Raw genomic sequence first — 19,540 nt, 5'->3', positions numbered from 1 at the left:
TCCCCACCGTCATTCCAGAGGGGATTCCCGGCCGCCGCTGGGGCCACGGATTTTCCCGTTGGCTACGTGGGGAGCTGGGAGGAGGCCTGCCCTGAACTTCCTCCCGGGCTGGGGCATCTGGGGCGACTGGGGCCTGGACGGGGTGGAAAGGGGGATGGGAGCCAGACTCCCAAATCGGAGGAAGGAGGGGCTGGGGGCTCAGACTCAGGCTTGAGAGAACGGAGAGCTAGGCGCCCGAACTTGTGGGTCTGTTGTAGGAGGGCCTGGGGGGCCTGGTCTGGATCTGAGCGAAGAGGTGGTTCGGAGACCCGGACCCCTAAATCTGAAAAAGGAGGGGCCGAGGCCCGAGCCCTTGGCTCCCACCCGTCCGTGTTTCGGTGGATGGTCGGCCCTTCCCCGCGCAAAGCCCCCTCTCCGGCCTCTTTGAGCGTCTTCCAATCCCTAGCGTCCTGGCTCTCGGGGCCGATGACTCAGCAGATAGGGGAGCGGAGGGGGGGGTCCGTCTGACTCAGGGATGGGAAATGCTCCCTGTCTCCAGGGAATCGAAACTCCTCCAGGATCGCGGCCAGAGCCGAGCCAGACTCCGGGGACCCCAGGGTATCCCCCACCTCCCGTTTTCCCGCCGCCTCCGTCCTACTAGCGGCACTGGGATTTGGAGCCCAGCGGGGAGGTGGGTGCCAGGCACCTCCCCTTTCCCTTTTCCCCGTTGTCCTCCAGGCTGTGTTTACAGGCGACAGAAGCCCTGGTTACGAGAGAGGAACCCGGGCGTCCGGGTCGAGCCTCCTCGTCACGGCTTCCAGGAAGCCCCCCTCCCCCGCCCCTTGCGAGTGAGTCACGGGCAAGCGGGAGGCTGCAACCGTGCCAAAGCCGCCCGCAGCCGCCCGGCTCACGGGACTGGCCGGGAAGGCCCCTCAGCCCCAGAAAGCGCCGCACCAGGGATTCCCCCGAGCTGGGTCCGACGAGGCAAGTCGGTGTGCCTGGCAGACTCTTCCCACCTCGACACAAGCCCGCGGCCACAGCCTGCAACAATGAGCTTGCCACCCTCATGACTGCACGCTATGGCTATGATTTCTACCCCCTTGTTTTCACTCAGGGCGGCCAGCTCACCAAGACCCCCTTTAAGAATAAGTTTTCTTCCCAGGTCTTAACTGATTGTCACTCAGGGCACCCTCCTGACCATCAAACACTTGCCAATGTGGGGAGGAATCCTCGCAAATTAAGAATTCTCTCAAGGCACACCCATTCAAAAGAGACCCATCCGACCATCAGTTGGGGGATGACCCGTTTCTTCCACCTCAAAACAGCTTTCCTTTCCGTCGAGGCAACCCTCCACCACAATAAAAGACCTCCTCCTTTCCAATCTGGAGTCTTCTCAGGCGGCACACTCTTTACATAATTCCAGCCCCTGATGTGAGACTGTTGCCACTTACTAACACGCACTTGGGACAGTAACTTGGCCTCTCTGTGCCTGGGTTTCCTCGTGTGCAAAACGGGTATATAACCTCCTTGAGTTGCCGTCTGTAAAGCACTTTCATAGAACGGTGCTTAGCCCAGAGGAAACGATCGGAAGTGCCATGCTCTGCGGGAGCAGGAGAGGCTCCTTTCCTGCCTCGCCGGGTATCCGGGACCCTCGCCCCCGCGAGTCGGGGTGGAGGGGACGGCGATCAAGCTCTCTGAATCTGGGCTGTTTGGGAGGGAGACCGAACCAGGCGGGCAGGTCTCAGAACCCCCCACCTGGCCTGTTGGTCCCCTCTCCGTTCCCTACGGATTTCTGTATGTAGGTGCTTGTTTCTGCTTGTTTTTCTGCCTCGTTTTCGATTTCTTTTTGTGACCCTCCCGCTCGCTTGTCTCCTTGAGTTTGTCTCTTTGGGACGCTCTACCATGTCTTTTCTGTCTCCCAACTTATCCTCCTCTCCCTGCCCTGTTTCACCCTGTCAGTGTCCGTCTCCCAGTGTGTGTCTCTCCCTCCCTGTCTCTATGTTTTTCTCTTCGGGGCTCTCCATTTCTGTCTCTTTCTCGCTCGGCGTCTCTCTCCGCCTCTCCCCCCCCCCCCCCCCCGCCCCCCCCGCCCCGCCGGCCTTCTCTCCCGCGCACGCCCTCTTGGCCCCTGCCCAGGTCAATTCCCCCAGGAGCCCTGCCCCCACCACGGCTCGGTTCGATTCTCCGCGCCTCAGTCTCCAGCCTTGAAAACTGGGCCGACACCCCTCCCCCCGCCCCCCACCCTGGGCACTCCCCGCCCGGTCGCGGGCCCGCCTCCCCGCGCGTCCCGGCGGGGTGCCGGGCGGGCCTTGCTGGGGGCGCGCGTCCGGGAAGCGCCCCTCCTGGCCCCACCCACCCGGGCGGGCCCCGCTGGCCCCGCCTCCTCACTTCGTCTCTATAAAAACACCGGCTCCAGCAGCCAACCGCAGCCTGACTTCAGCGCTCCCACTTTTGGCCGACTTCTCAGCCCATCGGCCGTTCGCGCCGCCATGGATCTCGCCGCCATCTACGAGGTGAGCCCCCGCCGACCGGCACCCCCGGTGTCCGCATGCCTGACCCCCTTCTTAAGCTAGGGCTCTCCCGCGCCGAAAACTCTGGCCCGGGACCTCCGGCTCCTTTCTCAAACTGGAGCTCCATGGAGCCTCACACTCCAGCCCGGGGGCCCTGCCTCCCTTCTCCGACCTGTGCGATCCTCTAGAGGTGAAATGGAGCCTGCGACTTTCGGGTCTCGGCCCAGACATTGGTGGGGTGGCCCTTGGAGGTGGAAAAGTGGAAGACTTTTCTCAGACTAGGGCTGTCTGGAGGCGGAAATGGCCCCACACCTGGTTTCACCCCCTTAGTAGTTGCTGAGGGCGCGGTTTTGCGCGGAGGCGTTTCTGGGGCTGGAGTCTCGGGGTGAGGGGAAGCCGACTTCTGTCTCTCCACCCCTTGACCCAGCGGGGAACTCTGGGAACTCGAAAAGCGACGAGATCCCGGCCCCTGCCTGGGTGAAGTTTGCCTGCTCCTCCAGTTGTGAAACTGGAGAACCCGAGGCGCGGGGGTCAGATCCCGAGAGGCCCAGAGGCCCAAAACTGAGAGGACAGTGGCGTGCCTGTCCTCTTCGGGAAGGCTGGGGTCTCCTCTCGATCCAGCCGGGGGAGCCGGAGTGCCTGGGTGCCTCGGGAGGGGCTTCCGTCGCGAGTAAACTCAGAACCTCCAAATCCGGAGCCCATGTTTTAACGTGGGCAGGTGGGGCTCGGGCCGGGAGCCCACAAACCGGACTGGCAAGCTCTTAGGTGCCCTGCAGCTGTGGTGGGGCGTCACCCAGCATTTTCGGTGTCTTAACCGGCCCCTGTTCCCACAGAGCCTCCTGTCGCTGAGCCCTGACCTGCCATCTGACCACGGAGAGACTGAGTCCAGCCCAGGCTGGGCCTCCTCCGGGCTCTGGAGCCTCAGCTCGCCCGACAACAGCCCGGCTGGGGTCGGTGCCCGTCTGCCTGGCCGCTCCACCAGCCTGGTGGAGGGTCGAAGCTGTGGCTGGGTCCCGCCACCCCCAGGCTTCGCACCCCTGGCTCCCCGCCCAGGCCCTGAACTGTCACCCTCACCCACCTCACCTACTGCGACCCCCACCACCTCATCCCGCTACAAGACTGAGCTATGTCGGACCTTCTCAGAGAGCGGGCGCTGCCGCTATGGGGCTAAGTGCCAGTTTGCCCACGGTCTGGGCGAGCTGCGCCAGGCCAGTCGCCACCCCAAGTACAAGACAGAACTCTGCCACAAGTTCTACCTCCAGGGCCGCTGCCCCTACGGCTCACGCTGCCACTTCATCCACAACCCCAGCGAGGATCTGGCTGTCCCAGGCCACCCCCATGTGCTTCGCCAGAGCATCAGCTTCTCAGGCCTGCCCTCCGGCCGCAGACCATCACCACCACCAGCGGGCCTGGCAGGCCCTTCCCTGTCCTCATGCTCCTTCTCTCCCTCCAGCTCCCCACCACCACCACCTGGGGACCTTCCGCTTTCACCCTCTGCTTTCTCTGCTGCCCCTGGGACCCCTGTGGCCCGAAGGGACCCCACCCCAGCCTGTTGCCCCTCCTGCCGAAGGGCTACGCCGGGTAGCGTCTGGGGGCCCTTGGGTGGCCTGGCTCGGAGCCCCTCTGCACACTCCCTGGGATCTGATCCTGATGAATATGCCAGCAGTGGCAGCAGCCTGGGGGGATCCGACTCGCCCGTCTTCGAGGCTGGGGTTTTTGGGCCACCTCAGCCACCTGCAGCCCCCCGGCGCCTCCCCATCTTCAATCGAATCTCTGTTTCTGAGTGATAAGTGCCTGCCCGGTACAGATCAGCTGGATCTCAAGGGGGCCATTTCTGTTTTGCTGTGGGCTCCACAGGGGCCCTGGGGCTGTGGGGAACTGGGGGACTCAGTCAAGTAGCCTCTCCCCCCCCCCCCCCCCCAACGTCCAAAGTGCATTAACCCACTCCCCTGACCCCACGCTGGGGCAGGTCCCCAGTGTGCAAGCTCGGTGTTCATGGTGTTGGGGGCAGGAGTGTTTTCTGGGGTCCTGTAAAAAAAAAAAAATGTAGCAGATTTGAGGAAGGCAGTGAGCCCTCTACCCGCCCCTCTTTCCCAATGCTGTGAATAATAGGCTCCTACTGCCCCCCCCCTCCCCATTTCTCCTAGACCCTGAGGTTCCAGTGTCTGGTGGTGACTGGAGCCTCCCCCTGAGGGGGAATCCTGGTGCTCAAAATTTCCCTCCAAAAGCAAGTTGCCAAAGCCATTGCCAAACACCCACCCTGCCCCATCCCCCCAGCCATTGGGCCCTTTATTTATGACGACTTTATTTATTCTAATAGATTTTATAGTATTTATATATATTGGGTCGTCTGCTTCCCTTGTGTTTTTCTTCTTCATTTTTGTAATATTGGAAAAGATGGAATAATTATTGTTATAAGTATACTATAATAATATATTAATATATATTGTTAAAAGTTTATTTTTGTGTTTTTTGGAATTTTTAAATAAAAGGAATCTGTGTGTAAACTTGAATCCTGGATTTTGTGCGGTCTCGAAGCAGTAAGAGGGGCGGGGAGGGTGGCGGGGCACCTTTTTTAGGGATAGACAGGCTCAACCGAAACCCCGGCCGACTGAGCAGCCAGCGGCGCTTACCTGGCAGGAAGTGACGTCACCTGGCCCGGCCGTCCACCTGAGAGGGCGGGGCCAGGTGAGGTCACCTCTAGAACTCGGAGAGCCAGTTCCCGGGGCGCGGGGGTGCAGGCGTTCCCGTCTAGCCGGGCTCCTCGACCCAGCTCTCGGCCGGGCGCGGGCGGGGAGGGCATGTTTCCGTCCCCACGGGGCCGAGGGAGGAGGGCGGGGCGGGGCGGAGAGGACGGAATGTGCCGGGGCGCGAGCCCAGGGCGGACGGGGGCGGCCGGGCGCGGCGAGTGGGGGAGGGGGCGTCCCGAAAGTCGGGGCGTCCTGGGATCCCACTCCCCGGCGTTCCAGGACGTGAGAGCCTGGGGGACTCAGCCTTTCGGAACCCCCTGGGGGAGGCAGCTTGAAAGCCTCAGGATTCCAGAATCTCAGAGGTAGTCTGGGCGACTTGGAATTCGAGGCCCTTGGGTGTCTCAGAAAACTTTCCGGGATCCCAGAATGCAGCATTTTGGCTTTCCGGGCCCCCAGGTCCTCCGAATTGCAGAGTCTTGGCCCGGCGGGGCCCGAAAAGTTCGGCATTGCGGGATCTCGGCATTTGGGGGTCCTCGGAAGCTCGAGGTTCCGCGCTCCAGGCGGGGCCGAGCCGGGGGTCGGGCTCGCCGGGCCAAGAGTGTGGGTCGCGGCCGCGTCGGGCGGGGCCCCGAGGACAGCGGCGTCCTCGGACCATACAAGGCAACAGGCGGCGGGAACCACCCTGGGGCGGGGGAGCCGGCCGCCCCGAGCCCGGAAGCCGCCCCGCGTCAGCGCCGGCGCCCCGCCCCCCTTCCGCCGCCGCCTCCGCCCCCCCACCCCTTCCCCCCGCCCCCCCCCGCCGCTTTCCTCTCCCCATCCCCACTTCCCTCTCCTCTCCCGCCCTCCCCCCCGTCAGTTCCTCCTCCCTTACCCTCCTGCGCCACCCTTCCCCCCTCACCCTCTCCAACTCTTCCTCTCCCCTTTTTATTGTGTTCCCCTTCCAGCCCCCACCCCCTGTCCCTTACCCCCTTTTCTCTTTCCTTCAGTTCTCTTCCTCTCCCTTCTCCCCTCTTCCTGCCCTCTCCACCCTTTCCCCCCCTGCCTCTCACTCCTCGTCGCCTCGGTTCCACCTATCCTCCCCACCCCTCTGCTGTCTCCTGTCGGGGTTCTCCCTCTCCAGACGCTTCCCCTCCTCTGCCTTCTCCCCTCCCCTCCTCTTTGGCTCGCTCTCCTTGCACACTGGCAGGCCCTGACCATTGATCTCCTCTTCCAGGAAGCTGCCCCCCCCCCCGCCTCAGTTTTGGGAAAGGGCTCAGATCCCCAAACTTAGAAGAGGGTTGGAAAAAAATATATAGAAATGCGGAGACCCAAAGACAGTGGGGAGGCAGAGAGCAAGAACAAGCCATGAGGAGACATTTACAGACACTTGAGGTACAAGAAACTGACATCTCTGGCCCCTGCCTTAGCAAAAAGTCTCTGCTGGTAAAAACAAAAGCGAACCTCATTTGAGAAAATGGTCCCTAACCAGCGGCTACCGGTACCAAACACCTGGGAGTCCCCTTGACTCTTCGTTGTCAAACTCCCACCCCAGTCCAATAGCAATTCTCTCTGATTCCCCTTCTGAATAGATCTACCTGCCTCCTCCTGTGGCCCCCACCGTGGTCCTATCCAGCATCATCTCCCACCTGAACCTTCATAGCGGTCCCTTCCCACCTTCCTGGCCCAGGACCTGCCCTCAGTCTCTCCCCACTCCCCAGCAAAACAACCACAGGGAACTTGTCCTGACACCTGAGTCAGAGTCCCATCACATAAAAGGCAAAGTCCTAAGACCTCACCAGCCTACGTGGCCTGACTCTTACCTTTGGCTACTCTTGCTCTAGTCACACTGGCCTCCTGGCTGCTCCACCGTTATACCTGACCTGCTTCAGCCACAGGGCCTTTGCACGGGCTGCTATGGCTACCTGAAATACTCCCCAGTTCTCCCTATGGCTTACTCCCCTCCATTAGGTTCCTGCTCAAATGGCTTCTCAGTGAGATGGTGTTTGACTATTACTGCAGCCCACACCGAACCTCCAACACCCCATCCTCTTTCTCATATGCTCTGCTTTCTCCATGACATTCACCACCACCTAACATATAAAATATACTTAGTTTTCGTGTTTATAGAAACTTGTCTCTCCAGCTAAGAATGTCAAATCCTCAACGGCAGGGACTTTGTCTTGTTCACTGCGCTACCACTCACACCTAAACCCTAAACAGGAGTCGGTCACATAGCGCACGTTTAGTATTTGTTGAAAGGAACAAACCAACGCAGAAAAAGGGAGGAAAAGGGAAGGTGAAACATCCAAGACACAGGAGAAAAAAATATATGTGACGTGACTGATGTCCGCTAAACTCTTTTTCTCGATTTATACATATATCGAATCATGTACACTTTGGACTAATACCATGTTATATGGCAATTACATCTCAATGAAACTGGGAAAAAAAGAGAGGGAGAAGATGGAGGGGAAAAAAAAAGCAATGCCTTGGACAGTTTGCGGAGGAGAACCCGACACATCTACAGAAGTCTTAAACTGAGATTTGCAGACCCAAGTGAATTCGCAGGCATATAAGAGACGATACCACCCTCTGGCGGCCAGGATGGAAAGGGCACCTCCCCACAGTACAGAACACTCCCGGGCAGCTGCCTTAGTTCCAGGAGTCTTTCTAACCCCAAAACTCCGAAGATCGAATGCTCGCCTCCCCTCAGTGGTGATGTAGATGTTTCAGTTCACTTACAAGACGCGTACATTTGTAAAATGCTGGTGACAGAAAAAGAGGTGCTCCAGGTGAGGATCGAACTCACAACCTCGGCATCGCTCCGCTCGCACTGTCGTATAAGTACCGCGCGCTAACCGATTGCGCCACTGGAGCTCCGGCCGCACCCTCGCGCCGCGAGGTCCTTCAGTCGCTTTTGGACACGTGACCCTCCCCGCTGGACAGCTCCGCCTTTACTGCATATGCAAATAAGAATTGTTCGGTTGACCAATGGGAGAAAGTGCGTTACCAGTTCCGGATTCTCACGCCCTGAAGGCCCTTGCTGTAAAAGGGAAAAGTCAGAAGCTTTTGGAATGTGGGGGTGTAGCCTTTCTGGGACTCGCCTTCTCATGAATATTCAGAATCAGGGGGGAGGGGTCTTAACCCTTTACCGGCTGGCTGGCCGGAAGGCAGCCCCTCCCCCCCGCGGGCGGGAACAGGATGTGCGCCGGGGCGGCTCGGGGGGGAGGGGAAGCCCTAGGCGACCGCCCCCCGCCTCACAGCTGGGACCGGACTCTCCCGCTACAGATGTGGCGCTGCCGCCGCCGGAGCCCCGTGGTACTCATCCCAGAACCCGAAGGGTCCAAAGTCGTGGACTCTGGCGTCGCGAGTCTGTGCACCGCTCCCTGAGAGACCCCGAAGCCCGGGACCCCGCGTCCAGGCTAAAGGACCCCAGATATCCAGGTGCCCAGCGCCCCCTCCTGGAGGAGGCGGGAGTCCGGGACGTCAGCCCCGCGCGTTCCTGGAGGCCGAGCTTCCTGCACCCCGTTTTAAAGAACTTAGGATCCCAGATCGGTGATTACCTCCAACGGTTCCCAGATATCCGAGCCCAGCATCCGAACTTGGCAAACGGACTCCCAGCACACCGGCCAGTCTGTTTGGTGCTGAAACGCCCACTCCTTCCAGGGGACCCAGGAACTGGGGACTCCCCTGCGCTCCCTCCTGGAGATGGTTTAATCCCTGCTCCTAGAGTTAGGGGAGTTCAGGAATCCGGTCGCCCCACGGCCCTATCTAGAAGACTCAGGAACTTGGGTCCCCAGCACCCCATCTGAGACCCAAGAGTCGAGACTCCCAGCATCCCCCGTTGAGAGGACCAGGAAATTCGGACCGCTGCATCCCACTCTCCGAGAGACCTCGGATTCTGGTTCCCGGAGGCTGAGAGCCCGAAGTTCACACCCCTGACTTGCAGAGACCCAGGAGTCCGGCTTTGCGTCTCCCCGGGGACCGTGCTAGGGTTGAATAGGAATCCGGCAGCCTCGGCGCGGGGCTGGAGACTCCCTGGGAGGTGAGGGGGGAGGCGAGGGGCCCCGACGGGCTGGGGGAGGGGGCGGCGCCGCTGCCGCTGAACAATGAGGGGGCGTGCCGGCGGGGGGCGAGCGGAGGCGCCGGCGGGAGTTTGGGTCTGAAAGGGTGTGGGAAGGCGCTGGGGACCCTCGCTGAGGCGGTGGGGACAGTAAGCGGACCGCGGAGGGACTGGCTGGAGAGGGGAGTGGGTCGAGGGCTCAGGGCCAGCGCCCCAACTCGCAGCCCTGGGCGGGGGAGGGAGCCGTCTGCAGGACCCTGGCATCCGGTCCCCCAGCCTCCTCCGCCCTCCCCAGGGACCTCCCGGCCTCCCGCCCACGGCTTTTCCCAGCCCTGCCCCTCGCCCTCGGCTCCAGCCAGAGCCCAAACGTTCCCAGGATCCCTGAGCCTCCGGCCCCAGACAGACCAGACTCCTAGCTTCACTCTTCTTTGTCTCAACCTTCCCATCTTTTTCTCTGTGTTATCTCTCCTGGTGCCCCTCTTTCTATCACTATGCCTCTGTCTGCCCCATTATTTACTCTCCGGTGCCTCCTGGACTTAGATCACACTCCTAATTCTCTGGCCTAATCTGTGAGTGTGGGCGGCGGGGAAGCCGATGGGGTCCTGATATCCGAGAAGGGGGTCTTTCCGCAGAAGCCGCTGAGCCACTCAGCCATGCCCGAGGGAGCCCGCGGACCGAACCTGTCCAAACCCAGCCCTAGCCTTGGCGGTGGCCCCACAGGTGAAGTGTGTGACTGCGCAGCTGTGTGTGAGACCCAGACAGGTGAGAGTCCAAGGGAGGGTGGAGCTTGCTGGGCATTTGTTCCTTCATTCAAGACACTGGCTGGCCCAGTGCTGGCCACATAGGGTGACCAAGACAGTCCCAGCTCTGCCTACACAGAGTTCCCAAGTCTGGTGGGGCAGATGGAACCATCCCTAGATGGTGACAGTCCGGAGGCGGACACCCAGAGTCCAGCGGTCAAGCCTGGGCGGGGGTGGGGGTGGGGGTGATTGCCCTTTCCTCTCACTGTGGGAGCCCAGTATGGGAACTCAATGGAGGCTTCCTGGAGGAGGAGACATAATAGAATTAAAAGATAAGGAGCAATGAGTTGGGAAAAACAACGAAGAGTATTCCACACAGAGGGAAAAGTATGTGTAGAGGTGAGAGAAGGCTGTGTTTTTAAGTAACTGAAGGCAGCCGAATACGACTGGAGTCTGGAGTGTGAGAAGTGGTGTGTCTGTGGGAAGAGAACAGACTGGAAAAGTCTCTGGTGGCCACGTTGCGTAGGGCAGTGTGGATCTGAGGAGTTTGGACTTTCTCCTGAGGGCATGAAGGGGTTATACTTAAAGTGACAGGGTCAAACGGGGAAATTAATAAAGATCTCCCAGCCTGACACATGGAGGTGGATTAGAAAAGTGGAGGTCGAAGCCCAGAGAAGATCCTGATGGGAGAGAACAGGACAGGACCAAGGCAGTGCAGTGGCAAGAGGAGAAGGGAGCCCCGGGAGGAGGGGAGGGGCAGATGCTGACCTGGGGTGGGTGAGTGTAGGGCTGCACTCATTCAGCTAGGGAGACGGCCTGACCTCCTGCTTCTCACCCCTGGCAGCCCCTGCAACCCCTGCCATGGCCTCCCCCCGAGGTTCTGGGAGCTCCACATCCCTGAGCACGGTGGGCTCCGAGGGGGACCCGGCTCCAGGGCCCGCCCCAGCCTGCTCAGCCTCTAGGCCAGAGCCCCTTCCAGGACCCCCCATCCGCCTGCATCTGTCACCTGTGGGGACTCCGGGTTCCGCCAAACCCTCGAGGCTAGAGCGAGTGGCTCGCGAGATCGTGGAGACAGAGCGGGCCTATGTCCGGGACCTTCGCAGCATTGTGGAGGTGAGGCAGGCGGGTACCCGAGCACAGTGGGGACCCAGGCCAGCCCTCCACCGCCCCCCATAACCCCAGTCATCCCCACAGGACTACCTGGGTCCTCTGCTGGATGGCGGGGTCTTAGGGCTGAGCACGGAGCAGGTGGGCATACTATTTGCCAACATCGAGGACATCTACGAGTTCAGCAGGTCAGAGGCGGGAGGGACGGGCAGGGGCACCAGCTGGTAGGGCTAGGGGAGGCGGGCTGTATCCTAACCTAAACCTTGGAGTCCCATGACCCCCTCTCCCGGCTGGTCCATGGGGAGGTAGTGACATTGGGCAGGGATCATGATGGGGAGTGAAGGAACCAGAGTGGTGGAGGTGGAGTTGGATAGGAGCCCGAGGACCCAGATGAGATCTAAGTACGGGGATGGGTCTCAGCACTCGATCAGGTCTGAGATCACGGTGAACCCACGGCTCGTGTGGGGGGCCTAAAGATCACGATAGCGTGAGCATTCGCGTGACCACGTCGTCCCGAGAGACCCCTCAGTCCCAGACAAACCAGATGGTTGGCCTGGACCCAGTGAGGAAGATGCTGGCGTCCGAGGATCCTGAGCCCTCTGAGCGTCTTGATGAGATCGATCTCAACGTTATTGCAGGAGCTCTGAGATGACATGACAAGATGTCGGGATCACAGCAGCCTCTTAAGACGATCCCAGCCTTGAGGGCCATGACACCCCTCTCCCTGGGTCATATCACGAGACCCCTAGGCTCATGGCAGCTGTGACAAGATGTGGGGCTGAGGAACGGGACGCTGTCCATGGACAAAGTCTGAGCGGGGTTGTGATCTCCCCACGTAGCAATCAGAAGACTCCCTTCGGATACGATAGCCCCTTGAGAGATCCTGGCAGCCACCAAGTCCCCAGCCTCCTGGAGTCGTCCCACGGGGGGCTGTGGGGACAGGGCAGTCCCTGACCTCGCCCTCTCCCCCACAGTGAGCTCCTGGAGGACCTGGAGGGCAGCAGCAGCGCAGGGGGCATTGCCGAGTGCTTCGTGCAAAGGGTGAGTCAGGGTGGGGGCTCTCAGTCCGGGATGGGGCTGGGGTAAGGCGGGGGGTCCCGGGGAGTTGGGACCTCAGGTCTCCCTAACTGCTGTGTCACCCACAGAGTGAGGATTTTGACATCTACACATTGTACTGCATGAACTACCCGAGGTGAGGGGTGAGGAGTGAGGAGCCCCCGCTGGGCCCCAGGCCTTTGCCCGCTGAGTTGATGTGCCAGCCAACCTCCCTCCACCTCGACCCATCCAGCTCCAGCCCCTGCCAGCCTATGACCTTAACCGAGCTCTCCCTAAGCTGCCCCTGACCCCTGCCAGCCCCTGAAACCCTGGCCACGCCCCGCCGCGCCCTCCCCGCTGGGGGCTGCCAGCCCCCTGACCTGTGCCCCGCCCCCAGCTCCCTAGCCCTGCTCCGGGAGCTGTCGCTGTCCCCGCCCGCAGCCCTGTGGCTGCAGGAGCGCCAGGCCCAGCTCCGCCACTCGCTGCCCCTGCAGAGCTTCCTGCTGAAGCCTGTTCAGCGCATCCTCAAGTACCATCTGCTGTTGCAGGTCAGCCGTGGCCCTGGGGGTGCTGCTCGGGGAGGGCAAGGTCCTGGCCGTTGGCCGCCTGGTGGTACAGCTGCAGGGTGGACCCAGGACAAGTCCCTGGAAACTGGGCCAGCAGTCGGGGGCAAGTTCTTGCCACCAGTGGGGACTGGCTCCAGCTGATTCCTCTTTCTGTCTCTGCCTGTTTGTCTCTGTTCTCCTCTGGGTCGCCACCTCTGTCGCTGCCTTGGTATCTGTCTGTCTCCTATCATTACCATGCTTTTCTCTTGTTTCTGTTCCCTCCCTGGGTGCCTGCCTGGCAGGAGCTAGGCAAGCACTGGGCAGAGGGCCCGGGCGCCGGGGGCCGTGAGATGGTGGAGGAGGCCATTGTGTCCATGACAGCGGTCGCCTGGTACATCAATGACATGAAACGCAAGCAGGAGCATGCTGCGCGCCTCCAGGTGACCCCAGGGTGGGCTGGGGCTGCTGGATGGGGGCAGTGGGCACGAGGGCCTTTGGCGGGGGTGGCCTCGGAGGACGGGCTGGGGTAGTGCAGCCTTGTTGCTAACCTCCTGGTCTTGGTGTGTGTGCGCGCCCCTGTGCCCTGCGCACCTGGCGGGCCCGGCAGGAAGTGCAGCGGCGGCTTGGCGGCTGGACTGGCCCAGAGCTCAGTGCTTTCGGGGAGCTGGTGCTAGAGGGCGCGTTCCGAGGTGGCGGAGGGGGCGGCCCCCGACTTCGAGGGGGCGAGAGGCTGCTCTTTCTCTTCTCACGGATGCTGCTCGTGGCCAAACGCCGGGGTCCGGAGTACACCTACAAGGGCCATATCTTCGTGAGTTCAGGGTTGGGGGCAGGACCAGGATGTCACCTGCAAGGTGTATTCTGGATACCTACACCTGTGGACCTACGGGATAGCTGGGGGCAGGCGGGGTCTGCAAAGGAGGAACAACCCAGCCTCAATTTGAGGGCCGTATTTTCTTGAGTCCAAGGATGGGGGTGAAGTTTAATGAAGGGTGAGGGCATCAGGATACAGGTGAGGGCCGGTGGAGGGGCTGGATTCGCCCACCAGGCAAGCATCTTCATGAGGGGAGCACATCTGGACCCAGATGAGGGCAAGGGACTGGTGAGGGAGAGCAGAGCCCAGCCTGGTGGGGGGGGGGGGGGCTCTACAGGGGGTAAGGGGACCTGCCACACAACCTCATGGGGCACATCTTTCTAGGAGGTAGGAACCCAGATACACACTGAGTCTCGGGGCTCTGAGCTCCCTGCCCCGTTCTGTCCCCCTTACCCAGTGCTGCAACCTGAGTGTGAGCGAGAGTCCTCGAGATCCTCTAGGGTTCAAGGTGTCCGACCTGACCATTCCCAAACACAGGCACCTGCTCCAGGTGAGTGCAAGGTGGGGCTGGGCGGTCAGGGTTCCCCTCAGCCCCCAGACCTTCCACCTGGCTCCCGACTCCCTATCCCACCCCCAGGCCAAGAACCAAGAAGAGAAGAGGCTGTGGATTCACTGTCTCCAGCGCCTTTTCTTTGAGAACCACCCCGCCTCCATCCCCGCCAAGGTACGGCTCCTGCCATATCCAGGGGCTTCGGAATGCTGGAGGACCACCCCCCTCCTGTAGTGCTACGAGACCCTGAGAGTAGGGGGCTCGCTTAGACCGTGATCAATAAGTTGCATTTTAAAAAGAAAAGGAGGGGGGCACCTGGGTGGCTCAGTCGGTTAAGCATCTGACTTCAGATCTCCCGGTTCATGAGTGTGAGCCCCACATTGAGCTCGCTGCAGTCAAGACAGAGCCTTCACGGGATCCTCTGTCCCCGTCTCTCTGCCCCTCCCCGACTTGCACTCTCTCAAAAGTATTTTTTTTTAACGTTCACTTATTTCCGAGACAGGGCACGAGTGGGGGAGGGGCAGAGAGCGAGGGAGACACAGCATCCGAAGCGGGCTCCAGGCTCCGAGCTGTCAGCACAGAGCCCGACGCGGGGCTCGAACTCACAAACCATGAGATCATGACCTGAGCCGGAAGTCGGTTGCTCAACCGACTGAGCCACCCAGGCGCCCCTCTCTCAAAAATAAATAAAACATTAAAAAAATAAGTAAGACGATGCCAACTCTTTAAAAAAACAAGTAGATAAAAATAAATTTCTGCCTGGGTTTGAATCCCAGCTCCACCACATCGCTGCTGTGTGACTTTGGGCAAGTGACGCTACCTTTCTGGCCCTGGGTTTCCTCACCTGGAGGAGTCAGAGCACCGAGTTCGCACACCTGTGGTGACTACTAATAATCACCAGTCGTGTGACGTGTCTCATACAGAGTAGCACCCGTTAATAGGACTGTGACTGGGGCGCTCGGAGGCAGCCCCCGGCGACGCAGCCCCTCACCCTGGTCTCTTTCAGGCAAAACAAGTTCTCCTTGAAAACAGCCTGCACTGTGAGTTGGGGCCTTGGGTTGGGAGGATGTGGAAGTAGGAGGATGACTTCCAAGGAAAAGTAGATCACGGGGTTCCCAATGTCTCCCCGCAGGTGCTCCTAAAAGTAAGCCCATCCCAGAGCCCCCGACACCCCCTCTTGGGTCTCCCCGACCTCGGGATGCTAGAAATTTCACCCCTGGACGAAGGAACACAGGTAAAGAAGATGAAACCCTGAGGTTCCCCTGCTTTCTCCCCCAGGAATTGTACCCCCGGCCTGTCCCCTCCAGCCTGGGGCTGGGCTCATCGTGGGGTTCTCCTCTGCCTCTCCCACAGCTCCGTCTCCAGGACCCTCTGCTACCCGCCGTGGCCGCAGACAGTCTGGTGAGTGCCCTCCACCTAAAAGTTGACGAGAGAACACGGGGGGAGCTGGGCCCCTGACGTCCCTGTGTCCTCTCCCCAGAGCCAGTAAAGGACCCGTATGTTATGTTTGCACAGAATGGTAAGTGGCCACCCTAGCCCGGCCGGGTCCATGCCTCTCGGTCGATCTCTTCCCAAGAGATGCCCCGTGTGCGTGGGGGAGGGCTGATAGGGGCAGCGGATCGGCTGTAAGGAATCCTCCAGATTCTGCATCTCACTCTTCTCTTTCTCATCTCTCCATCCCAGCTAAGCCTAGACTCAAGGTAAGAAATACCCTAGCACAGGGTCTGGGGACCCGGACTCCTGAGTCTGGGAGGAAGAGATGGGCGGCCCTCGACTCTTGCCCTCCGTCCTCTTTCCTTGCTCACAGCATGCTGGCAGTGAGGGGGAGCTCTTCCCCCCCTTGGAGCCTCAGCCACCAGTTCCAGCTTCCGGACCCCCTGAGGACCTAGAGGACACTGGCCCCCCCACGCTGGAACCCTCCGGGACCTCGATCACGGAGGAGATCCTGGAACTGCTGAACCAAAGAGGCCTCCGGGATCCAGGGGTGAGCTGGGTGTCACATCAGGGCGTCCTTGGGATTTAGCTCGGTCAGGCACAGTCCGGGGGGCCGGAGGGCCAGCCCACCATGGTATCTTTGGCCTCTTCCCCAGTGCCCACTACAGCCGCCCCCCCACGACATCACCACGTTCCCTGGAGACTCGCAGGTGCCAGGCGACAGTGAAGCCCTCACATTCCAAGCCCTTCCCAGCCGGGACTCTTCAGAAGAGGAGGAGGAGGAAGAGCTGGAGTTGGATGAACGGGAGCCTTCCCCACTCCATGTGCTAGAAGGGCTCGAAAGTTCCAGTGCGGCTGAAATTCCCGACGTTCCCAGCCGTACCAAAAGTCCAGACGTACCCAACCTCCCTGAAATTCCCAGCCTGTCTGAAATTCCCAAGATTCCCCACCTTCCCAGCCTCCCTGACATTTCCAATGTTTTTGAAATGCCCTGCCTTCCATCCATACCTAGTGTCCCTGACATTCCTAGCCTTCCCAGCACTCCCGCCCTTCCCTGTGATTCCTGGCTTCAGGGAGCTCTGCGGGAGCCCGATGAGGCTCTAGCCACGAGGAGAGAACTGTTTCCTGGAAGCAGTTCCACCAAAGGAGAGCGGTCCTCTGGGGGCAGGGTGGGGCAGCAGGATCCTGAGGAAGGGGAATCCTTCCCAGATTTCCAGTCCCAGGATGTCACCCGAGACCAGGGATTCTCAGATGAGCTGGGATTCCGCTCTTGTTCAGAAATCCGGAGCGCCTGGCAGGCACTGGAGCAGGGGCAGCTGACCCGGCCCGGTTTCCCAGAGCCACTGCTCATCCTGGAAGACTCGGATCTGGGTGGAGGCGGCGGGAGTGGGCAGGCAGGAGCCCCGAGTTCGGAGAGGACAGCTTCCCGAGTGCGAGAGCTGGCCCGGCTTTACAGCGAGCGGATCCAGCAGATGCAGCGGGCGGAGACCCGGGCGTCGGCCAACGCGCCCCGCCGCCGGCCCCGTGCTCTGGCCCAGCCGCAGCTGTCCCCCTCCCTGCCCCGTGAGCAGGCCGAGCCAGGTGAGGTCCGGGTGTGTGGTCAGCAGAGGCGGCCCACACTGAGATCGCGGTCCTGACTCCGTTCTTGCTGTGCACACAGGGCCCCTGCCTGCCTTTGGACACGTGCTGGTGTGTGAGCTGGCCTTCCCGCTGACGTGTGCCCAGGAATCTGTCCCTCTGGGTCCTGCCACCCGGGTTCAAGCTGCCACACCCTTGTCTAAGCAGGGAGGCTGCCTGGGTGGCCAGGGTCTAAATGTTTCAAGTTTGCCTGAGCAAGACCGTCTGAGCATCCAGGTTCCAGCTGCTACCCCTTTGCCTGGGCAAGGAGGCCTCTGGAATATACAGAGTGTGGCTGGAGCCCCCACACCCTTGCCCGAGCAAGAAGACCCCCCACACGATCAGGTTCCAGCTACAACTTTACCTGATCAAGAAGGCCACCTGGAAACCCAAGTTTTAGCTACCACGCCTTTGCCTGAGCACAGAGGCCACGTGGACATCGAGGTTCCAACCAGCCCAGCTGTACCCAAGCAGGGACGTGGTTCTGATGCCGTGGGTTTAGCCACCACTCCTGTGCTCAAGAAAGAAGGCCACCTACAGAGCCAGAGCCCAACCACCACCCTGTCAACGAAGCAAGGCGGTTCCGGGGATGTTCAGTTCCCAGCTGCTGTTTGTGAGCAAGCTGTCAACACTTTGCTTACGCCCGGAAGCAGCCCGGACCATCAGATCCCAGGCAACACTCCACTGCCCTTGCAGCGTGACCTCCCAGACGTTCAGGTCCCAGGTACTTCACCTGGGCCTGCGTACGGAGGCCGCCTAAGCCACCAGACCCCAGCCAACGCCCCGCTGCCTCTGCCCCAAGACCTCTCAGACATTCAGGTTCCGGGTACCTCACCTGTGCCTGCACATGGAAGCTGCCTAGACCGTCAGATCCCAGCCGACGCCCCACTGTCCTTGCCCCAGAACCCGAACGTCCCAGCTGCCGCACCTTTGCCCCGGCAACAAGGCCTCACGGACACCCAGGCCCAAGCCCTCCAAGCCCTCCCGCCTTTGCCCAAGCAGGGAGGCCTCCCAGACATCCAGGGGCTATCTGCTGCACCTCTGCTTCAGGAACAAAGCTTCACAGACCTCCACGTCCAAAAAGTTACACCTTTGTTGGAGCAGAAGAGCCTCACGGACACTCATGTTCCAGCTACGACCGCTTTGCCTGAGCAGGAAGGCTCTCGGGACAGTCAGGGCCTGTTACCCATCCCGGTTCCAACCACCGTGGTTTTCTCCAAACCAGGAGGCCACCCGGTGTCTCATGTCGCCCGGTCAGAGTCTTCAGAGTTGACCCCACCCCACAGTCCCCCTCCTCCAACCCGTCAGCTCCTGGGTCCCAGTGCAGCTGCCCTCTCAAGATACCTGGCAGCGTCCTACATCAGCCAAAGCCTCGCTCGGAGACAAGGGCCTGGGGGAGAAGTTCCCCCAGCCTCCCGGGGCCCCTGGTCCTCCTCTGCCCCGGCATCGCGGGCACCTTCACCACCACCCCAGCCTCAGCCCCCACCACCCCCAGCCAGGAGGCTCAGCTATGCCACCACGGTCAACATCCATGTCGGGGGCGGTGGGCGGCTACGGCCAGCCAAGGCCCAGGTCAGGTTAAACCATCCTGCTCTCTTGGCCCCCACCCAGGAATCTGTGGGCCTTCGTAGGGCCCAGGGAACTCCTGATGCCCCTTTCCACATGTGAGCCAGGATATCAGACTTCTTGAAAAGCAAGGACTTCAACCAGACGCCACAGACCCTCAGAACTTCACCCAGATGTCCAGACACTGAACAAAGGTGTAAAAATTGCCGCAGCTTTCCAGCAACTGGGATCTGCTTTGGCAAATGGCTCTCCTTACTTACCTTGATTAACTCAACAGGGATGGGGGAAGGGGCTGTCATTAATATTTTGTTCATTCATATTTTGAAGTTCTGTATCTTTTCCCATTCCGGAGGCAGTGGGGGAGGACCAGACAACGAATGGGGAAGGGCTGACACAGCACGAATCCGTGGCTCAGTATGGGGTGGGGGGGAATCTCCAACTTCTTTGAGCGTTGCTGACAACCACCCATTAGAGTTTGGTGTGTGCTGTTTCAGAGTTTATGAACGGCTTGATGCCATCCAGGAAAGCCAAGTTAAGCAGCTCTGTCCCAGGCAGACGTGGAAGTCCGTTCCCTCCGCGATTTATCCAGTTCATGTGTTCTGTCATCTCTTCTGCTCAGCTATCCCTGGGCCTATCCATCCGGTTGTCTCCCCAGCCCTCTCCTCCCGTCTGCCTGTCCATCTCCCAATCCATACAGCATGCTTTATTTAGCCATCTCTATCCCATGCATCCATCATCACCCTACCCTTACCCCATCTAGTATCCTTTCTAACACCAATCCATTCCTCCATTATCCCACCTGTTTTCTCCAACCAGCCCTCTCCATCCATCTGTCCCTTCCCAATGTCACCTCCAGCCGCTCCTACGTCTCATTCACCCAACCATCTAATCCAGCAGGGCAGCCATCCAACGTT

The 19,540-nt window shown here is 60.5% G+C and overlaps 2 protein-coding genes and 1 non-coding gene across 8 annotated transcripts; 2 read left to right on the top strand and 1 right to left on the bottom strand.

Moving 5' to 3' along the window:
- The first annotated feature begins 2,349 nt into the window (after nt 1-2,349).
- Nucleotides 2,350-4,996, top strand: ZFP36 (ZFP36 ring finger protein). The gene is made up of 2 exons (XM_058707746.1): nt 2,350-2,492; nt 3,323-4,996. The coding sequence occupies exons 1-2, from the start codon at nt 2,469-2,471 to the stop codon at nt 4,274-4,276; spliced, it is 978 nt and encodes a 325-aa protein (XP_058563729.1). The 5' UTR covers nt 2,350-2,468; the 3' UTR covers nt 4,277-4,996.
- Nucleotides 4,997-7,942: 2,946 nt separating this feature from the next.
- On the bottom strand, nt 7,943-8,035 carry TRNAI-UAU (transfer RNA isoleucine (anticodon UAU)). The gene is given in 2 exon segments: nt 7,943-7,978; nt 7,998-8,035. It is a non-coding gene; the product is annotated as a tRNA-Ile (tRNA).
- Nucleotides 8,036-8,316: 281 nt separating this feature from the next.
- PLEKHG2 (pleckstrin homology and RhoGEF domain containing G2) lies at nt 8,317-18,945 on the top strand. 6 transcript variants are annotated; one of them, XM_058706539.1, is made up of 19 exons: nt 8,320-9,203; nt 9,854-9,941; nt 10,806-11,074; nt 11,156-11,256; nt 12,043-12,109; nt 12,214-12,260; nt 12,501-12,651; nt 12,951-13,088; nt 13,256-13,456; nt 13,917-14,009; nt 14,097-14,183; nt 15,016-15,049; nt 15,142-15,243; nt 15,363-15,410; nt 15,490-15,528; nt 15,693-15,709; nt 15,817-15,993; nt 16,100-17,024; nt 17,104-18,945. In XM_058706539.1, the coding sequence occupies exons 2-19, from the start codon at nt 9,875-9,877 to the stop codon at nt 18,726-18,728; spliced, it is 4,188 nt and encodes a 1,395-aa protein (XP_058562522.1). In that variant the 5' UTR covers nt 8,320-9,203; nt 9,854-9,874; the 3' UTR covers nt 18,729-18,945. The 6 variants fall into 6 exon arrangements, with proteins under 6 accessions (XP_058562517.1, XP_058562518.1, XP_058562522.1 ...); XM_058706540.1 differs by lacking the exon at nt 8,320-9,203 and adding an exon at nt 9,357-9,371; XM_058706534.1 differs by having other exon boundaries at nt 8,317-9,203; nt 9,854-9,983; nt 13,917-14,183.
- Nucleotides 18,946-19,540: the final 595 nt, after the last annotated feature.

This window comes from Neofelis nebulosa, chromosome 17, assembly GCF_028018385.1.
Source record: "Neofelis nebulosa isolate mNeoNeb1 chromosome 17, mNeoNeb1.pri, whole genome shotgun sequence".
In the NCBI taxonomy this organism is placed as follows: Eukaryota; Metazoa; Chordata; class Mammalia; order Carnivora; family Felidae; genus Neofelis; species Neofelis nebulosa.
Note: the sequence above shows the minus strand (reverse complement) of the source record. Positions and strands in the feature narration are given on the sequence as shown.

What these genes read in the sequence shown, in the direction of transcription:
- ZFP36 (XM_058707746.1), top strand. Translation starts at nt 2,469, where the DNA reads ATGGATCTCGCCGCCATCTACGAG. An exon ending in ATCTCGCCGCCATCTACGAG is followed by an intron (nt 2,493 to 3,322) that starts GTGAGCCCCCGC and finishes CTGTTCCCACAG; the next exon opens with AGCCTCCTGTCGCTGAGCCC.
- PLEKHG2 (XM_058706534.1), top strand. Translation starts at nt 9,875, where the DNA reads ATGCCCGAGGGAGCCCGCGGACCGAACCTGTCCAAACCCAGCCCTAGC. An exon ending in CCGAGTGCTTCGTGCAAAGG is followed by an intron (nt 12,110 to 12,213) that starts GTGAGTCAGGGT and finishes TGTCACCCACAG; the next exon opens with AGTGAGGATTTTGACATCTA. An exon ending in AGCATGCTGCGCGCCTCCAG is followed by an intron (nt 13,089 to 13,255) that starts GTGACCCCAGGG and finishes CGGGCCCGGCAG; the next exon opens with GAAGTGCAGCGGCGGCTTGG.